Source organism: Rhinolophus sinicus, chromosome 3, assembly GCF_057876585.1.
Source record: "Rhinolophus sinicus isolate RSI-liver-muscle chromosome 3, RSI-T2T, whole genome shotgun sequence".
NCBI classification, from domain to species: domain Eukaryota; kingdom Metazoa; phylum Chordata; class Mammalia; order Chiroptera; family Rhinolophidae; genus Rhinolophus; species Rhinolophus sinicus.
This window is the reverse complement of record NC_142503.1, coordinates 166819975-166841431: the sequence shown is the minus strand read 5'-3', so window position 1 is coordinate 166841431 and position 21457 is coordinate 166819975. Positions and strand designations below refer to the sequence as shown.

The 21457-nt window shown below is 42.1% G+C and overlaps 1 protein-coding gene across 6 annotated transcripts in view; it reads right to left on the bottom strand.

Moving 5' to 3' along the window:
• Positions 1–21457, bottom strand: part of DAAM1 (dishevelled associated activator of morphogenesis 1) — a 161449-nt gene that overhangs the window by 113447 nt on the left and 26545 nt on the right. Inside the window, exon 1 of one of the 6 annotated variants that reach the window (XM_074327415.2) lies at positions 19389–19551. The exons of 4 other annotated variants lie outside the window; for them this stretch is intronic. In XM_074327415.2, the coding sequence (XP_074183516.1) occupies positions 19389–19397 (9 nt within the window). In that variant the 5' untranslated portion in view covers positions 19398–19551. Of the gene's footprint in view, positions 1–19388; positions 19552–21457 lie in introns of those variants that run through there. One more of the 6 variants, XM_074327414.2, reaches the window with a different exon arrangement.

Sequence of the window (21457 nt, the reverse complement as noted above, 5' to 3'; positions counted from 1 at the left end):
AGGCATGTGCTCTCAGGCAAACAGTGTTTTTGTTTTAATATGCACTTCAAAACTGCCTAATCTGTCCACAATAAAAGCAATGCAGAGATGAAGAGACAGGGATAGGGGAAAGTTGTAAGAGCTAGTGGGCGCCGCTACAGACAGGAGAGCACGTGTGTTTAGCAGGTGAATTGGTGAACACATATCATCTCTTTTCATTAAACAAAGCTAGTAATCAACCAAAATTAAAATGACCAACAGCTACAATAAAGAGGATGTGTTTTCACTGGTGATTTCTCTCTATTTGATAAATATCCTCGTGAACTTACTCGCATAGCTTAACAAACAATTCTGAAATGGCAGGAGCCAAACAAATAGTGAAGAAAGATATTTACTGAATTTTAATTACTATACATGGATTACCACACTCTTGTTTTAAAGGTGGGCCACACAAAAAAAGTCATTCCACAATTATCAAAAGGGAAGTTTGAAGGAAACTGACACTGTCCAGCGTGCCCACTCCACCCAACTCTGTAATTTTCTATATAATTAGGTGAGAGCAGTAATTGCTTTATTGGATAATTCAAGAAGACTAGACTCTGAAGAGACTGCTTCTCTTGCAAAATTTATTCTAAATGTGATAGTAAGAAAAGCTGTTTTAAATTGTTACCAAACCTAGAGTAGTTGGACGGAGGTTAATATTTGGAATTTGTATTCTCAGGATTATTGTTAAACAGCCAAAAGTCATCAAGTGGTTAAATATGGGACTGGTTAAATGACTTAGGGTACCTCTGGATAATAAAATACCATACAGCCATTAAAAAGAATGGGACTGTTTTCTGATGTTAAAAGGTCTAAAGTATATTAAATAAAAAATCCAAGTTGCATAATAAGCATGGTATATCATAAATGTAAAAAAGGATATACTTATTTAAACATGCAAAGAAATTGTCTAGCATGTGATAATAGACAGAAAAACCCATGAAGCTTGGCTTCTTCTAGAAAATAAAATGGAAATTGAGAAAGAAGGGACTTGTTTGTATTTCAGTCCCTTCTACTAATGATTTTTTAACATGAGCTTGGACTACATTTTTCTCACCTTGATTATTAAGCTGTTCCTGAAAATTCAGAAAACTTTAGCAATATTTGTAAACTAGTCTTTTTAAAAATTAAATAACTCATTTATCTACCCCTCTTCAATATGCCAGGTACTTTCAATGTGCTTTACATCTATTCGTTGTCTCAATTAACCAGAGATAATCAATGATCTATAAGTGTCTTATTTTGTCATCTTGGAAACACAATCCACTGTCAATGAACATCTATAATTTGACCGTGCTTCACAGAATGCTTTCTTTCTGCACTTTTCCATGTCACCACACCCAACCCTACAATTGCTAGATCTCAAAATGAAAACAATCTGTTCAACTGTAAAACACCAATATGAGCAATGACTTTTAACTTTAAACTTATAATTTAGAATGGGGGGAGGTGGGCGGGGGAGAGAGAGAAGGAGAGGAGGATACCGAATCATTTACTAAAGACAATACTATATATCAATGCAATGCCATCTCATCACCATAGCAACAGAATGCGCAGCTGCTAACTTTCCTCCCAGTAGTGTAATTCAGAATCCCCTTAAATCCACTATATTTTTTGCTGCAGAAGTAAATATTGCTATCTTTATCTTCAGAACATCCACTTTCCTGGCGGCAGCCCAAGGAACACTATATAAAAGACTAGAAGTGTCTAATTAAGGTATTTGTTGTTGTTGTTATATCTTAGTAATCTCCAAGTCCTGCTTCCTAAAGCCAGATTCTGAAGCTATTGAAATGGTAGTACAGTGTATCCTGTTACACTCATGACTTCTGACCCAACCTTAAATAAGCAAGCAAATACAGTAATGGAAAGTATAAATTACAAAAGGGCACCAAATGGAAGTACAACAGCTGATCACAAAAGATGAAGGCACACATTGGTAGCTATCTTAAAGGACAAGAAAATCAATGCCAAAATAACAGTAAAAAAGATGTCAAAATAACAAAATCAAGGGAGTTACGCTTTGCATTTGATGGGAGCATTCAATCTACTATTTGAAGACATGATCAAAAAATGATTAATTCTTATTTATGATTTCTACATATTACCATAACCTTTCCCCTGTTCTCTCTCTCTCTCAACTCCTAAAATCATCATTTACCTTATAGGTACCACTTTACATGCCACGAAACTGGTCAACTGGGACAGTCTGCTTTTGTTATGTCTCTCTCCTATTCATCAGCAATGAACAGCTGTGACAAATGTTCTTGCTAACCTGGCTACCGGCTCCCTCATTGTTACTCGTCTTATAAATAGCGCCCACCTCACTGGGTGGTGGCACATAAAAGGTAAAAGCCAGTTCCTTGGCAGAAAAACATGCTGGTTAACAACTGTACTTGCTCATACTGGAAAAGCAACCAGGACAGAGATGTCTACAGATAATCAACCTACACACATACACACACACACACACACACACACACACACACACACACACACACACACACCAGACTGCTTTTCCTCATAGGTACAATTCAAGGCAGTCAAGAATCGCCCCCTCCTCACACACAAGCACAGAATTCTGTGTGTGTGATAACTGATACATTTTTATTCGTGTATTCATTCATTCATTCATGGACCTAGTGTGTGCCCACTCCCCTGTTCAGTCTTGGGATACGAGGATGAAGAAAACAGATGTGGACCTTGCCCTCACAGGCTAGTTCACAGGCACATGAGCCCCTGGTCTCTCAGTGTTCCAGACTCTCTGGCTCTGTGAGAAGACAGGCCAAGAGTGAGTGGGAATAGATTCCAGGCAGCTCCCAGACCCTCTGCAGTTCACCATGGGGCTCAGCCCAAGCACTCTAGTTTAAAGTAACAAACAAAATGCACCAAAGAAGTCCTTAAAGCACACTCGCATGTGTGGGCACACATATACACACACACAGACACAGAGCAAAATTTGAGAATAGGCTTATTTGTTTTGGGGACCTCTGATCACTACCTCTAATGGCCATGTCTTTGGGAACCACTTCATCTCCCTCTCCATGAAATTCTAACGGGGGAGTCAACCAAGTGGTCCTGCCTCTCCATCCATAGAGGTGGACACGTGGCATTGGACTGGTCAATCAAGGCACTCCATCCTCTGGACGGAGCAACTGATCAAGGGAAGGGCACACAACACAAGAAGACTAGAGGGCTTTATGTAGACGCTGCACACGAGAGGGTTGCTCTCCTTTTCTTGGAATCACTAGAAAAAAGGACCACATCCACCTAGAATCTACAATGGCAGCCTTTTCCATCATGTCTTGGAAGCTGCCCAAGAATGAAACCAGCATAGACAAAAACAGAACTGAGAGATGGGATGAGGGGGATGGGAAGACGAGGGGGTTTCAGTGACTTCATTTACTACTACAACCAGCTGAGCCTCACATCAAATGTCCCTTAAACTTCCCAATGCATGATTCAATGAACTTTCTTCCCTTTTAGGCCCATTTAAGGGGGACTTCTGTCCCTAAACAAGGCAAAAGACCCTGAGTCATGCTCCACTTGACTAAATGGAATGGAGACGACCACTTACTGAGTACCTCCCAAGTGTCAGAGATGATGTGGGGCATCAACATGCATTGTTCTGGCTAATTGTTAGAGTCATGCTGGGAAGCAGATATCACAGTTGTACAATAAGGTAACAAGAAAATCCATAGAACTAGGAGGTGTCAACAAGGATTTAAACCCCACCTTTCTCATCCCAAAGTCCATTCTCTTTCTACTCACCATATCCCTTTGAAGCACAAACTCACATCTTTTAAGCTACTGCATTATTACTTTCTAAAAATCAACCTGGTAGTCAACCTAACAGTCAAGCCATAAATCCAAACACAAATGTCTCATTTTAGAGAAGGCTCTAAAGAATTTGCTGCTCGCAAATCAGTATGAATAATGTAACACCTCTTTTCTCAAAGGGTTCCTATTTTTGAAAACAAATTTTGCCAGATTGACTTTCCAGGAAACTTAAGTAAGCCTATGGGGGACTCATTCCTTGAAGCTTAGAAATAGCACAAGTTTTAGTATGTACAGTGCTGAAAAGAGATAGTAGAACATAAAAGTCATCATCATTGTTACACAGAGAGCATTCAAAAATCACGACCACCACCACCCACCACTACCCCTTTCTCAAAGACAGGCCACAATCCAAACTTTTAGCCACTTATTTCTAACTCTGTCCCTAGCAGTAGATTTTGAGAGAGAGAAAGAGAGAGAGAGAGAGAGAGAGAGAGAGAGAGAGAGAGAGAGAGAGAGAGAGAGAGAGAGAGAGGCTGTGTGGCAAGGGGAGGAAGACAGCCAGGGCAGGAGGGGGAAAAGCATACAAAGTAAAACTTAAGGAAAGTATCAAGAATCTGAAAAATCCAACCAGGGACCAGCCTGTAAAAGAAAGTGTCACAGGAAAAGGTATCAAACTAGTTGGGGGAGGTGAGAAAAAAGGGGGAGGAGAAATTGAAATAGTATGCAAGGGTGTGGTGAATAAAACGTAGTGTTTTCCTCTGGGCATAAAATTCATTAGCTACATCTCTCTCTCTTTTTCCATCTAGAAAAAGAACTAGCATGGCAATAAGGAAACTATGTTTAACTAACTGGGCATTACTATCCTTTTTTTTCAGGATTTGGGTATAACAGGTGGAACGTGAGGCCCTTATGTGGGCCAACTGTCCTAATTATAGGTTGGATTACTTATTTTATATAACCACAAAAAATATAAGTGCTAAAACCATAGGGTGTCACCCTATTTCATGACATGTAATAGTATATTCCCTCTGCAAGGTAATTTATGGTTTTCTAAGTACTTGTGTATGTACCATATCATTTGATTTTCCCAACAACCCTGAGACAGGAAGAGAGAGACTCCGGCAATCAGATATTGATTTCAGTTGAACTTTCTAAATGAGAAACAATCTTTGAGCACTAAAGTGACCTCCACAAGGTCACACCACTCCGAAGTAGCAGAGTAGGGGCTTCAATTCAGGCCGTCCGTTTTACAATATTCCTCATTGCCAGAGGGCCCATCCTAGAATCATCTAACAACAAGTAGCCTGAGGCTTGTTCTCTGAAGACTCTGATGGAAGAAGAAACTTCATTTAAATTATGTTGGAAATAGAGGATAACTGGGTGTCATGGACACATTTGAAGTGTTAGAGGACAATACATTATACTTTCAGGAGGTGTCTACAGCAGCAAAAATCATACAAATGTAGACATTCCAGCGTTCTCTTGGGTCAACTACAGCTTTTCTCACTCTTACATTCATCTAAACGTCAATTAAGCAGCTATCCGTCAGGGGTTATATATGAAGCATTAGGAATTTAAAATGGAACAAGCCATACTCTGTGCTTTTCAGAAACCAAGCAGATAAAAGGAAGAGGCTGACCGCAGATGTACACTGAGAACACAGAGGAAGGAGAAACTGACTATATCCAAGACGGTCTCCAGAGGGTGGGAAACAATAAGGGGAATCACATTTGGTTCCAGACATTTTAGGAGCTTGCAGTTTAACAGAGAGACTCATGAACACAGCAAATTACACAGGGACAGATGCCACAAAAGAGGTATTAAGTACCATAAGGGTTCAGAGGACATAAAGGGACTTCCAATTAGGATGACCTCAGAAAGTTTTTGAAGAAGATGAAATATGAATGGGCCTTTAGAGAACGGTTATATCTTAGTGGAGCCGAAAGAAGGGGCTACAAAAGCCAGTTGCCTGCTCCCTGAAGAGACATCCTGAGAAATGCTGAGTTCCATTTGGGATTGTGACAGCCATCTAGCTGAGGACAGGGTGCTACTGTCTCTCATTCACAAGGTCATAAACACGTCTCATAAAACAAACAAACTGATGAAAGACGTCCAAGACACTCATCTTACTAGGACCTGAGCCATTAGGTTAAGAACAGGCATCATTTGTGCCTCCAATATTTCTCTCTAAATAGCCTTCGTACCCACTGCTGGAGGATCACAATGTAAAGAACACATATCCCACTCTTCAAAGTTAGCAATTACATCTTCACAAGTCATTCTAAACAGACCATTTAGTTTTGAAGGAAAAGCAATTTATGAATGTATCATCTAAAAGCATGATACTAGCTTAAAGGGATATGTGGGCTTCACTGATTTTCCCATTTCTAGCAAAACTGGAACTGGCACATGTACTTATCACAAATCATAAAAGAAACGTGAGAGATGACCTTCATTTTATAGATACTGAGGCTATGAGAGATTAAATGACTTCCTCAAGGTTACACACTAATTTGGAGACACAACAATTAAATAAGACTGTGGGGAGAGAGTCCCAGAGAGCAGTTTCCAGGCTCTCGGCCTCACGTGGAAAGGTGATGACTCAGGTAGTAGATGGCCATCAGCTGTGACTAGTTGGCCATCAGCTGTAACAAATTAGCCATTAGCCACTGATATAACTGCCGTGACTGCGCTGGGTAGTGGAGAAGCAGACGGCGGATTGTGCATCATGTGGCTCCTGCTTCCTGTGTCTCCAACAAGCCGCCAGCGAGAATATGGTGGTATGAACCTCCCATTTATGGCTCTGTTGGTGTTCCTTTGTGGCCTCGCTGTGTTCTGTGTTCACCTGCCGAGTGAGAGCAGGACCAGAGACCCTGCATGACACATGATGCAGTGAGCAGGGTACGGTGCCGGCCAAAGCTCTCTGAAGGGCAGTGGAGCAGTTTGTGCATATGAACACTCAGTCTCAGGAAGCCCGTGAGGAGCGGCACCGGGAGCAGGAAACACGACCTGCCTGGGAGAAACGTGACCCCCTCAGTGAATAGGTGGTCCTCTTGAGCCTCCAGATGGCACACCACCCTATTGGCCATAGCAGGTGTCGCCTGCTTTTTGGTGGTCCGCTGCTACTGTGGCTCCTAGAGGTGTGGACATCTTACACCAGGGCCACCACCCACTTGGATACCTGGCACGGCAAGCAAGATTCCGGCCGGGTAAGAATGATGTCCCTCTCTGAGCGGGAGGACATGTGGCCCCCACACTGTGTGATGCCTGTTGGCCACTGTTCTCAGGAACTGGACTCCCGAGGAGGGGTGGGAAGACGTGGATGATTCTCCAACCAGCATAGGCCAGAGAAAGAGAAGGGTTTTGCGGCTGTGTGGGCTGGGAAGTGCTTGCTGAGGCAGCCCGGGTGTGGGACTTGTAGTCCCAGGAGGAAATGCTTCCTGAGTCCTCAGTGGAAGATGCGGGTGAAGTTAAGGTCATCCCTCCCGGGTTGGGGAGGACTTGGAGCCCTCACCCTGTGGAGAGGGCACACATTGTGAGGCCAACGCACAGCCCTGGCAAATGACTGTGGACTACGGGGAATTGCCTCCCATCCCTGATTTGATGGACCACTTGACTGTTTGCTTGGGAACGTACTACCGTGTAGTGGAACTGGTGAATGTTTGCTTCCTGTGTCTCACCGGCCACCATCGAGAATATGTAAGCACCTTGGCTGTGAGCCACTATTGTTCTAGCAGTGTCCTGAGAACCTGGCTGTGCCCAGGAAGTCTGGCTGTGCCCAGAAAGACTGGTGGTGCCCTGAGAAACCCTGGCTCTGCACAGAAAGTAGGTGGACATCGAGAGACACCCCCTGGGACACTACTTGAACTGGACTGGAACATTTTCTCGTGAGCTAAGCTCCTGACACAGGGCCTCTCACGGAAGATGCTTGTCAGGTAGATTGTGATGCGAGACCCTGTAGGGGTCGCGTGTGGGGAAAGAGTCCCAGAGAGCAGTTTCCAGGCTCTCGACCTCATGTGGAAAGGTGCTGGCTCGGGTAGTAGATGGCCATCAACTGTGACCAGCAGTGACCAGTTAGCCATTAGCCACTGATATAGCTGCTGTGGCTACGTTGGTTGGTTGGCAGAGAAAGAGATGGCAGATTGCGTATTGTGTGGCTCCTGCTTCCTGTGTCTCCAACCCAGCTGCCAGCGAGAATATAGTGGTATGACTCCTCTACCTATGGCTCCGTGGGTGTTCCTTTTTGGCCTCATCATGTACTGCGTTCTTATGTGGGGAGCAGAAGCTGAGACCCTGCATTACAAAGACTCAAGGAGTGATTCTGAATAGATTCTTGACAACTAGGGAGCCCAACCTAGCAAATGAATTTCAAAATCCTACATGGTGTTTTTTACAATTAAAAAAAAGCCCGGTGGCTCAGGCGGTTAGAGCTCCATGCTCCTAACTCCGAAGGCTGCCGGTTCGATTCCCACATGGGCCAGTGGTCTCTCAACCACAAGGTTGCTGGTTCAACTCCTCGAGTCCCGCAAGGGATGGTGGGCAGTGCCCCCTGCAACTAAAATTGAACATGGCACCTGAGCTGAGCTGCCGCTGAGCTCCTGGATGGCTCAGTTGGTTGGAATGCATCCTTTCAACCATAAGGTTGCCAGTTCAATTTCTGGAGTCCCGCAAGGGATGGTGGGCAGCGCCCCCTGCAACTAAAATTGAACACGGCACCTTGAGCTGAGCTGCCACTGAGCTCCCAGATGGCTCAGTTGGTTGGAGCGCGTCCTCTCAACCACAAGGTTGCCGGTTTGAGTCCCGCAAGGGATGGTGGGCTGCGACCCGGGCAACTAGCAACGGCAACAGGACCTGGAGCTGAGCTGCGCCCTCCACAACTAAGACCGAAAGGACAACAACTTGAAGCTGAACGGCACCCTCCACAACTAAGATTGAAAGGACAACAACTTGACTTGGAAAAAAAAAAAAAAAGGCCTGGAAGTACACACTGTTCCCCAATAAAGTCCTGTTCCCCTTCCCCAATAAAACCTAAAAAAAAAAAAAAAAATTTGAGTGGTAGGTAAATAAACAAACAAAACACCTTTGTGAATATTTTAGGGTTATAATGAGGCTCTTTTTGGAACATTGGAATTTTATCAAGATTTTAACAATCTAATTCTAACTGCTTAGTAGAACAAGTCAACTTTGATTACATTTTCTTTAACTCTTTCAGTCCAAGAAGAAAAGCAGAAGCCCAACTCCAGAGGCAAACTATGTGGCTCATCATCTGTGACTCAGTGATCCTTCAAATAACTGAAAAAGCTAGTTCAGAGAGACTTCCCACTGGCCAGCTGGTTCATGCTTTGGGGAGCAGTGTGTGAAGAAGGGAGAAGGTCCAGGGAGTAACAGTTTCCTTGGCTACTGGGAAGTTCAGACATGTGGTACTGGAGACAACAGGGCGTGTAGTTAATCCTGGCACAAAATGTTTTGTAAATTCAAGTTTTCAAAAGTTGGCTCAGTGACATATAGGTATCCTTGAGTTTATATTTCCTTCAGAAGAAAAGTACATAAAGTGCTCCATAATTTCATCTCCTTCCATTTCCTAAATTTGCTACATTAGCCTAAACTAAATCTTATGTTGGTTTAGTTTGGCCAGGGGTAGTCAAAATAAACTTTTTCAACTTTCAAGTCTTATAAATATTTCTCCTGATATTTCCACTGCAATGCTAGATCAGTACTTAATTTTTCTGTTACAATAGTCTCTAATATGTATTCCACCACCTGGGGGATGTCTCTCTTTCGGAATGTTTCTACTATCATGCAACAAATAATTTTCACTACACAATCTCTTCTAGCAGAACAAGAATAGATGTTCATATTCTCCTAGTTGTAAATCAAGTGAACTGAGCCTCTAAGACAGCTCACTTCAAATCCAATACTCCTGCACATATATTGCAGAATGTGTAGGTTAAAATGATGGACTCTACACAAGCGGTTGGCCCGTAGGCCAAATGTGCCATCCCTCCTCTCACCAACAGTGTTTGTGAATAAAGTTTTATTGGGTCACAGACACACCCATGTTAACAGACTATTCATGGCTACTTTCTGAGTCATTGCCACAGAGATATTTTGGTTCCCAAAATATCTAAACCTAAAACATTTTCAATCCACTAATACCTTATAGAAAAAGTTTGTTGACCCTGGTCTACATTAAGTATATGAAACAAGAGAAGTTTGGGGATGTTTTAATAATAATACACTATTATTGTTTAATAATAATACATTATTACTTTAAAAAAAATTCATTTAACAAGCATATCCTGACCACCTTTGGGGACTGTTCCAGGCATCGGAGACCCATCAGTGAACCAGAAAGATGAGGCCTCCAACTTCATCGAAGTCGTAGTCTAGGGAGAGGAGACAGACAAAACTACTCCAATTTCAGATAGATGAAACAGCATATTTAGAGAGTGGCCAAGGATTCTGAAGAGGTACTGAGTCTTTAGAAAATGCAAAGTCAAGAAGATGGCAGCTGGGAAGATGCCATTTGAACTGATATTTAAATGATGAGAAGCCAGACATGCAAAAATCTGAAGAAAGATTGTCCCAGACAAGGAGAATAGCAAAGGCTTTCAAGGGAGGAAATGCTAGGCCTGCTCGAATAACAAAAAAGGTGACTAATGTACCTGAAGCACAGTGGACAAGAGAAAGAGGCCAGAGGCAAGGTCCATAGGGTCAGCAAGGCCCAAGACCATGTGTGATGAGTAATAAGCAGAATCACGAGCCTAATAAATTTCCATTTTCAGATCCTTAGCTATTAAAAAATACTACTAGATAGGAAACTAATCATACTGTAAGGACTGCTCCGGCAACTTTGTTTTGCCACAACCTCTTCCTTTTGGTCTGCTAAAAATTATCTGAAGCCTCAAGTGCCTTCCAGCTCAAGAAAGAACACTTTGTTAGAGACAGTTTCTGCTAAGGAAGTAATTACCCACTCCCTGCACCCCCAAGATAAGACTGACTGCTCTTCTCATTGTAAAGACATAAAGTGACTATTTCAAATGGGGTTTGTTTTTTTGTGGTTTTTTTTTTTTAAAGAAAGGGAATTTCCCATTATTAAGCACAATTATGTCTATTTTCTTATATCTATAAGCTATTTACTGGAGGAAGCGAGGTCTGTTTCCTCACTACTTCTGGGTACCAGCTATGTGCATGTCCCACCAGAAATCTTTCAAAGTAGTTGACTGGTTTGGAAAAATGCAGTATTCCTTGAAAGCCTGTAGAGATGTTCCATGTGGCTTTGTTTACCATCACCAAACTAAGTGGAGGGCTGAATTTCAATATGTTGGTGAAGAGCCATCACATCAATCTCCTTTGTTAATGCCCTTTCCCCTCCAGGTTTTTAGAGGATTTATGAATCTGAAAGGACAACTTTCCATTTTTTAGATCCAAGAATAAAAGAATCAAGGGCATTCAGAAGAAAGACCAAGACAGTGGTGCTCTGATAAAACCATGACTCTCAGTGAACAATCTAAATTTAGAAGGAAAAAAGTTATGAGCTATCGGTGGTTCACCGACACACTTTTAGACCTACTCAGTGTTGACTAATACAGGAGCAGCTAATGTTTGTTGAGCACTTACTATATGCCAGACAGTGAGTTTTCCTAATGGACTATCTCATCAAGTTCTACTTAGACGCCTATGATGTGGTTTGTTTTGTTTGTTTTTTATTGGCATTTATAGGAGGATCTGAGGCTCAAAGATTAAGTATACTGCCCAAGGGCACACAGCTAATAAATGGTTCAACTGAGATTTGAACCCTGGCTGTCTGGCTCCAGAGCCAAACTCATAACCACTAGACCAAACAGTTTCCTCAAGAAATAATAATGTTTAAAAATGAAGTTTTATTAATTGCCAAATAATTGGACATTCTACTAACACAGGACTTTCATTCCCAAGCAGCACCAACGTGGTGTACAGTTTGTCAAGGTCCCAGCGCTGCCTACTCTGCAACACCAAGGCTCGGAGTCAGTTAACCATTTTTCATCATCATTACTTGCACTTTTTTTTTTCTTCTACCTCATAGAAGTAGGAGGATGGTAAAACAATTCTTGGGCTTGCCTTTCTATCAAAAGCGGGAAAATAGAAGACGATGTGCCACGTATCCAAAGAAAAATGGGAGACAAGTGGAAATTACTATTCTTGTGAGTTGAAATGTGCAAAGCGAATGACTGGTTTCCTTCCCATGCTCCGTTATATTCCCTAGCTGCTCGAAACATTTAAATTTGATCTGTCTTAACCTCTACATCACAGTAAGCAGCAAAAGACATGTTGACAGCAAGCATACAGTTGTTCAACAGAGAAAACTTCTGATTCTGACACCAGGATGATGCAACGGAGTTCCACATGCCACAGAATAATGCTTCTTAAAGTCACATGACTTGGAAGTCTCTAGTCAATTTAATTAATATCTGTTTTGTTTAAGTGTTTAATTTTTTTGAATAGAAAGAAACCAAGGCCCAGGAAGAGGCACCATGTCAGCCTGTGGAACACAACTGCCTCCCTGGGTAAGGGAACCCCCATTTGTAAAAGAGGCCTCTAAGTCCCTATGTGAGGAACCCCACCACTACCACACCCCTACTTGTTCGGCTGCAATGTTTGCTTCCAGTGACACTAGTCTCTGTGCTATTCCAGTCAGACTTCCAGTTGACAAAGGCTACATGAGTCTAGTTCCACTATGGCCACCTGTGGGGACCTATTTGTAAGGAAGTGATAAGAGGCCTAGCCGCATACCTGCTGTGCCACAGAGGAATAATGGATCGGTCATGGGGTTTGCCCCATCTACACCACAGCTGAAATTCCATTTGCAAGGGGAAGAGAGTTAACGATGATGGCCTTTCAACATAAAATCAAGTAAGGTTTACACTAGTACATTGATAGAGCTAAATTTATCCCCATCACACTGTTCCATTATCTCAAACATTCTGCAATTAAAATGGGTGGTGAGGGAAGAAACTTGGCATTCATTTCAACATAGTGAACTATTTATAGGCAGGAAAACAGCCATGGCCACCCATAAGATGGAAATCACCATTCAGAGACATGGCTTCACTGAAGGGTCCCTGAAGGCCTGCTTAGAACAGAAGCTGACCCACATGGCGAGGTGAAGCCTCCTTCCTTGAATTTCAACCAAAAAGTTTAATCAAACAGGTTTTATACAACTTTATTTACTTTTACCAAGTTTCTAGAATGTAGGAATACACTGTTGACCACCTGTTACAAGTAAACAGATGGAGCAATCTTTCTACTGTATTTACTTCAAAACTGAGAGCAGAATGAATACATAAAGGGCCAGGGCGGATTACAAGTAAATGTAGGTCTTCCTTTTAATCTTATCTGTATGTTTTTTTATTCTTGGTTTTACCTCCCTTTCAGAGTCACGTGAAGTTTGTAAAATAAACTCACAAAAATCAAAAGCTAAATGGTACACTGGTGTCCGGAAGTTGTCCTCCAAATGTAGTGGAAAACAAAGCACCCGCCATTCAATGAAAACCAAGAGTGTCTTTGGTAAATATCCTAAATCAATAACCTCCACTGCTGACACATGAAGTTGGGCAAAATGCGTGCACTGAGGAAATACCATGAGAGGAATCTCCCAAATCAGCCCACTAAACGCTTCTTAGTTTCAGTACATGCTGGCTAATCAGAGGTACAGAAATTTATGATAAATCCTCATAAAAAGGAATTTATTAGACTACTTCTTTAACATTTTTAAACGTAATATTTTTTTAAAAAACTGGAAAATTAAGGTGTTTTAGAACTCAAGGGGAAAAAATGGAGAGTATTCATTCTACCTATGGACTGCCACTGGTAACCAGGAGAAATAAATTACATGGAACCAGAGGTAAATCTAAAACAAAGTAACTGTTTCATCTACAACACTTGGGAGGAGGGCAAAGGAAAAAGGCAGGCAAAGAAGACATGATTTATTCAGATTACAAACTGACATGTGTACTGAGTGTGCAGGTGGTTCTGGGTAAAGAGAAGAATAAGGAAAAGCCATCAAGCACAATACACATAAATATGACCCTGGCCCTGGGGGAAAAAATCTGAGTAATGAAGCCCAAATATAGGAGTTCAATCTAAAAATAACCCTTCTGCTTCTGCAGAGGTATTTTCCTTTTAGCATTCATTTGAAATGTGTGGGAAGACAGAACAGTTTGAGTTAAGTGAATTTCCAGATATCATCAAGTCAAGATGCTCTAAACCATTTTCAACCAATAGTAAAAATGCAATTTCCTCTTCCTTTAGTTTTCTCTTATAAATAAAGATATGGGGTGGGGGAACAAAGGACAATACTGGGCAAGAATGTAATTCCTAAATTCTATGAGAAGCTGATATGATCTCTAGGTAAAACATCTTAATATCTAACTTATGTCACGGGAAACCATTAGACCCCTGGAACTGTGTCAGTGAGAACCACTATAATTTTTTTTCCATAAAGAAAGATGAACAGAAAATGACAATGTTGACACTGTAATTATATTTTCCTATCATGTCACACATTTAAAAGATTTCAGTATCACCACCTAGGGTCGTTCCCCCCTACCCCCAAGACTAAACAAAATAATAAAGTGGTAAGGAAAACCAACTTGTGGGTTGAAATAGGTTGTAATTCCAGCACTTCTTCAAAAAATACTTAAGAGGTAACTACTAGTAGCTGGGTTCCATGCTCCATGCTGCCCCCAACAAAGCTAAACCTTTTTCCCAATGGCAGGCAAAAAAAGGACAACTTTACTTCATTTTTCCACACTATTTAAAATTATATACAATGGCAGTGCAAAAAAAAAAAAAAGAAAGAACAAGGAGTACCAAAGGACCCCACTTCCCTATATAAGTGCAGAGAGGAATCACATGGGGGTGTCCTTTTGGTCGTGCAGAAACAGCAGCACTACCTTGACTGTTCCAGTATGAGGCAGATACAGCTTGGAGGTAACGACTGGCATAAGAAGTAGGTCCCACTGTGACAGCCTGCCTTTGGAGCAGCAGGTACCACCCATTCAAAAGTCCTGGGTGTACACGTGGGTGCCCAGCAGTGATACTGTAAGACCCCAGCAGTTCATAAGACCCCATCCGGCCCTCCAAAATAGTCAAGTTTAGTGGAAGAACTTACAGTGTGAACAGCGAGCACCAGATCTGTCTGGAACACTGGGGAAAGTGGCACCACTGTGAGGTTACAAATAAGCGCCCCAGAGAATCCAGGCCCACGTGTGAACCCCCCGTTTTTCTGCCTACTTTAGGCTGCATCGGCTGAACACTACAATCATGTTCTGTGTGGGAACAAATGAAACTTGCAAATCACACTTCTGACACCTGGCCATCCCAAACACGTCCTTGGGACCTCCATACAAACACAATCTCACCATCTCATGGCCAGTTGTCTCGGTTCAACCATCTAAGAAGACAAGAAGGTGACCAACAGAGGTGGTCTGTAATGGACAGCCAGAGACTCTCCCTGCGCCTCACTGAAAGCACATTTTCAGGAGTGAGGGACAGAGGGAAGGAAGTGAAAGGTATACCACACCTTTCCTGCTCACATGTAAACCCACTTCTGTACAGTGGGTCACTTTCTGAAAGCACCAACAGTATTTGCAAGGAATTCTGTATAAAGAATCAGAAGCTAAAATTAGAACAAAAGAGAGTTACTTTGAAGGAATCCCATATATTCATTGACTACAGAGAAAAAAATGAATATTTTGACTCAAAACAGTGGTTAGAGTTGTTGTACTGGAAATTCTACAGATCTAGGCTGGACACTTTTATTAAAGTACAGAAGTGGGAAAATAATCTGATAGAAACATAGCCAGAGATATGGAAAAGTAGAAACCATAACTTTGCATAACTCTGGGGGGCACCATTCACACTATACTTTCTGTGACTGGAGTTATAGGCAGTGCCAGCCTGTGTAGACTCAGGCTGCCCTTTAAAATGACAGAGGATGTTATAGAGTACCACGGCGCATTCCTAGATTCTAGGGAAAAGGCCCTTGTATTGTATTTTCAGGACAAATGTCTCTCAATCTGATGAAGAACCTTGCCTCTACGATCTGTCTCAACTTCTGTTTCTTTTGCTAATAAAAGGGAAAGGGAAGCGTAACCCATGCTGGCAGATACATGTACAGAAGCACGTTAAGTCAGAGAACTGAGAATCTTGCTGATCTATTGTTGTTTTTGTCTGTCTAGCATACTGATTTTACGGGGAATAACTCACCCCTATTCCTTGCACTTTGGAGTCATACGCACCTCCCCACCACTTCTCCAATTCTGCCAAAAATGTGCCAATGCTGAGCAAAGACCAAGGACAGGCCAAGTAGACTTTCTCCTGAAATTCTAAATCTGCAGAGCCACCTGTGTTTTCCAGCTTTCCTTACCGGTAAAAGGGCTACCCCATATTCTTCTGGCAAAATCTTTTGTTGGTGTTGTTGCTTAAGATTAGTTTCTCTTGCTGGCGATCAAAATAATTCCGATGCATCAACTAAATGGAAAAGAGTAAAGAAACAGCCACTCCGGTGCTACTCGGTGTCTTCTCTATGATCTTACAGAGGTACAAACCAGGTCAGCTCAGACAACAGCTCACCAAGAAGCAGGCATCAGTTCAATACCCCGCCACCAAACTGAATGTCTCAGTGGACAGTCTACCAAATGGACTCCAGTGAAACACGTCCCCAGCTCTAGTCTCAAACTACCTGAAAATAGTAAGAGGTCCCCAGTTGACCACTCAAATGCAAAATAAATAAGTAAACAAACAATCAACGAGCAACTAAAATATATTTTCAGCATATGTTTCCTCAGATTCCTTGAAGTTGTTCTTAGTTGCCCCAATGCCATAAGGCTTGGGTCTCTTGACCCATGAATATGGTTCAATCAGTATAAACATCCATCCACAGATATACACACGCAACTCATTACTTTTTAGCAGCAAGATCATATATTTTATAGCACTGTGCAAAATGATTCCATGTACTATTTCTCCTTTGACCTTCACAAGCCCCCTCTAAGGCAGGGTGGCCAGGCATCATAATGCTCATTTTATAAAAGGGGAAACTAGATCAAAGCCTGGCCAGAATCACAGAGCTCGTAGGGGCAAAGCTGGCCCAAGGACAGGCTCAAGTCAGAGCTCTGCCTGCCAACCCCCACCTGCTACTGCACCAGCCCAGCACATCCAGAATCCTAGAACCACACTGTGTTTAGTCCCAGGGGTCCTCACCGCCTAATGGGAGAAATGGGGCTAAACAAACCTGTGGAGTAAGGTGGGAGGGGAATCAAGGCAAAGAAAGAGGCGGCCCAAGTTCTACCTTGTATTAGCGGGGAAAACACTGTTTCATCGGTGTTGCTTCACTAACCACATGCACTTTTTGGCTTCATCATCTGAGCTATTAATTATGACTCACAGAATCATAGTAAGTATTGTTGGAAGCAAAAATGAATGTAGTTAATGAGGAAACCATGTAATAAGCCAGTTCATTATTCAAAACTAGGCAAGCTTATTTTTAATATAGAATATTCAATTTTAGCACCTTTAAATGTTAACAATTTTTTTTAAACCACCCTGCGCGTGTGTGCTCTAGAGTTAATCAGCCAACTGTAGGTTAAGTACTATAGGTTAACTATTTATAGGTTAAATATAGGTACTGAAGTAAAATATAGTGGCCTTTTAGGAGCTTAAAGGTTAGATAAGTTCCATGACATCTAGAGAATAGAGCCACCAGTTCTCTGACTTCTATGAATCTCTTCCTCAGATCAATTCTTCTCTGACCAGAAGCTTTTGGTAAAACAAAATCCCAAGAGGAGAGGCCTTGAAACTTGGACCAAGTGCTTAAAATCAAGAACTGAAGCCAAGACAATACTTTTCTTTGTGGTTCAGTGATGGGCAATGGATACCATTCTGGGAAATCTGTGTTTTCAAAATAAACAGCTACATCCCTAGCAGAAACCACTCTTGGGTCCAAACAAAAGCTATGGCTAGCACCCAGACAAGGTAAACATATGCATCTGGAGCAAGATGTTGGACCACAATTAAGAATCAAGAATGAATACAGGCAAGGCTTGATGCTGTCCCAGTCCCTGAGGCAAAGGAGTGGGCACCAAACGCACACTAGAAAAACAGGATCCTGAGAGCAAGAAGCTCTCAGAGTAAGTAGGGGCTGAATGAATCAGAACACATCATAGCCAAGTTCATGTTCAAACCAAACATTACATGTTTATATGTCCATGGACATATAAAAGACATTGGCACTGAGTCTTGACTAGATCTAAGATCCAGCTCTAAAGAGCAAAAATTCCAATTTTCTAGACTTTAACCTGGGTTTTACTTTTGGAAGAAAGAGAATTGTATCATAGTCTACATACAAATTGAGCATGGACTGGAACAAAAAAGTGCAACCAGTTATAAGCAGATGTGAAACATAAGAACAGAATAAAGAATATCAATGCTCCTTCATGACGGAAAGAATATAAAAGCCCTTCTTGAAGTGCTGCAACAAGAATAAAAAGTGCTCTTGTCCCAGAAGACAGCAGAGATTAAGAAACAGGATATTCACCACAGCATGCCAGTGGCCCCCCCTCCACCCCCCCACCCCCCCACCCCCCCACCAAGGTTATGGCAAGGACTAGCTAGGTGCTATGAAGTAAGCTTTTTTTCCCAGCCCTCAGGAAAATATTATTTTTTAAAAAAGAAATAAAACAACTCACACAACCTCACTTAAAAGGTTTCTGAAGATAGACTGGTGATGGAGTGTGGGTAGTGGAGGGAATTAAAATCCTTTTCCGATTTCACACTTGGCCAAAATTGGAGGGGAATTTAGATATAATTTGGACGTAGACACTACCACCACCAAATGCCAACGTTAGAAAAAACACAGTCATATATTCTCAAGTCACTGGGAATTATTCAACTTAATGGAAATTAAAGAAGGAAGGAATATTGACTAGGAAAGGTCTTTCAGTTAATTGCCACTCCTCTGTCCATTTACCAGAACATTCTTAGACAGCTAACACGTTGTGTGTCTATGCTATATGGCTTGTATGCAGCCTCAACCCTTCGATATCAGTCACACAAAAGCATTAATAACTTAATAGTCATATGTGGAGGGCTGAGGGGGAATTAGTGTTCAATTCTTCTGTTTACAAATTTATAATTTGTGAATTCAAATTTCAAGGTGAATAAAGATAGCAAATATCTAGTCTTTAAAATATCTCAGAACTAGAAACCAATAGACATATAATTAAGCCAAAATAAAATCTAACTCCCAAAGGACAAAGCCTGCACAAGATGAAACTCAAACATATGTGTGCCATTAGAAAACAGGCCAATGGTGATAATCCAATCTTGCTAAAATGTTAACTTACCTTCCTCTCACTCTTGGACATAGATTTAGAAGTATAGGTTCTAATGGAAGGAGATGGTAGATCATAACTTATTTATATGCTGCTTCAGAATAATAACTTGCATTTGAATCTGATTACTGGACATTCACAGACCTTTGAAAACAAAACCACAGCAAGAAAACAATACCCGGTAAAAAACAGAGCACAAAAGGCACGTCCACTTACTTTTCTCATTCTAGGCTAGGGGCAGGCAGCAGCAATTTTCCAGCCCCTGAATTCACCTAAGCAAAGCTTTTCCTTTGCTGGGATTAATGTCTTCCTTGGATCTTCTGGAGTAGAGGAAAGTCTACAGCCGGCCAGCTTTCTGTTATGCTGGCCATGTTCTGTCTATCTCTATGCTGTCCGGTGGAGCTGCCACGAGCCACTTGTGGCTAATCAGGGTCTGAAATGCGTCCAGTGTGACTGAGGAACTGAATGTTTAATTTAATTTTAATTAATTACAATTTAAACGGCCATAGACAGCTAATGACCACCATATTGGGCAGCACAGGGCATGTTTTATTTAGAAGAATCAAATCTCAGACTTCTACTCAGAACTCCAGTTACAAACCCACACTGACAGAATCAGAAGCCCATCAAAGGTGAAAATGTCACGGAGATAAAAGGATGCTTTCCTGAGGCTAAGTCGCAATGTGGATAAACCCACTCACAGTACTCCAGCTGAAGGGAGCTGTGTGCAGTGTTGTGCTGGATAAATCCTCACTGCCTCAGAATCAGTCACAGACACCAGGAGCGAGTCCCGAGGCCTGGAAGGTCAGACGGGCTGCCTGAGTTACTGTGGTCAACAAAAAGGAGCTTATACGGAGTAGGAAGAGCCCGTTTGCCACTCCCCACCCACCTAAGAATCAGCCTTTTCCAGACAGTTCTCTTTCTCCCAAGACCAGGTCAAACACAATGCCAGTCGAACAAATGTGTATTGAAGATCTATTTTTAAAAATTAGAAATTACTGGGAACTCCTATTTTGGAGAGTTTGGAAAGGTATTATGAACTACTGTCAATCAGTCAAAGCATGGCTGGGCCACAGACAAGTCCAAAGAAATATATACGAGTATGTATCGTACATATTCAGAATTCAACTCTTTATAGTTCCAATTGATGTCAGTAAGCCAAATACACTAATTACTACAGAAATTACACAGTGGGTTAGCCAACAGAAAAAACATCAGCTATTACTCTAATCTTCAAGGATTCCAATTCTTCATGGTGATATGAAATTAACCCTTTAAATTGGTGTACTTAATTTTATTGTTTTTTTGCCTAATTTATGAAGTATAGGCTTAATAAAATGGGTAGACAATTTGCATGGGTGTAATAAAAAGGCAGCTGTCCAAAACCACACACCCACATATACATAACATACATCCCCCAAATTCATTTTAAGGGAAGCGAGATATTGATTTGACGAAGATAATGCAGGACATTGAAAGAATGTGCCTGGTATGGGCAGCTTTTAATGGGAGGGGATAGAACATGGAGTCCTCTCCTGATCTGAGTAAGACATTTCAGGGCAGTCAAAGGAGGTCTGACTAGACACTGCTCTGCTCCAGGAAGAGATCAGCTAACACAGTGCTGGAGAGGAACCAACACTCACCTTCTACACCCCACGAGCACATGGCGAACCCCACCCACAAGGAAAGTGATAGAGGCTCACACTGGGTGCGTGAATGAAAATCTGGAGGGAATCTACCCTTGCAGACATCATTCATAAAGTTCTGCTCTGCAAGAATGAAAATGGGGGGAATGTGAGAAAGGCAATCATGAGAGGCCTGCCTTCTCTGTTACAGTGTGGCTTCAGCAGGCAAAATAATCTGATTGCTTACTGCCAACATATGACCAAAAGTACCCAACAGTGGCCAGAACACAGTAGGAGTTGTCGCATTTATGTACCAGAGCTAAGAAATGACATTTCTGGGTGTTCCCTTCCCTGCCTGTTCCCCAGGTCGGCCACCCAGGGTAAAGGGGCTGGGATCTTGTGGTTGGCTCGTGTATTGGGCCATTTCCAGGATCTCCAGACTTGCCTGTTCACTGCTATGGTGGGTAATAAAAGGCCTTGTTATTCTGAGCCCAGACAGGACAAATCCAAACACCATCGCCTGGTGCAGGCCTTTAACAAGCCTGAGAGGCTGTGGCCTGCAGAAAGCATGGTCTGTGGCAGGCCTGCCAACGGCCACGAGCCAGCTGACCAGCTTCCAGTCACCGCTTCTTTTCCAAACACCGACTGAACAAACCTTGA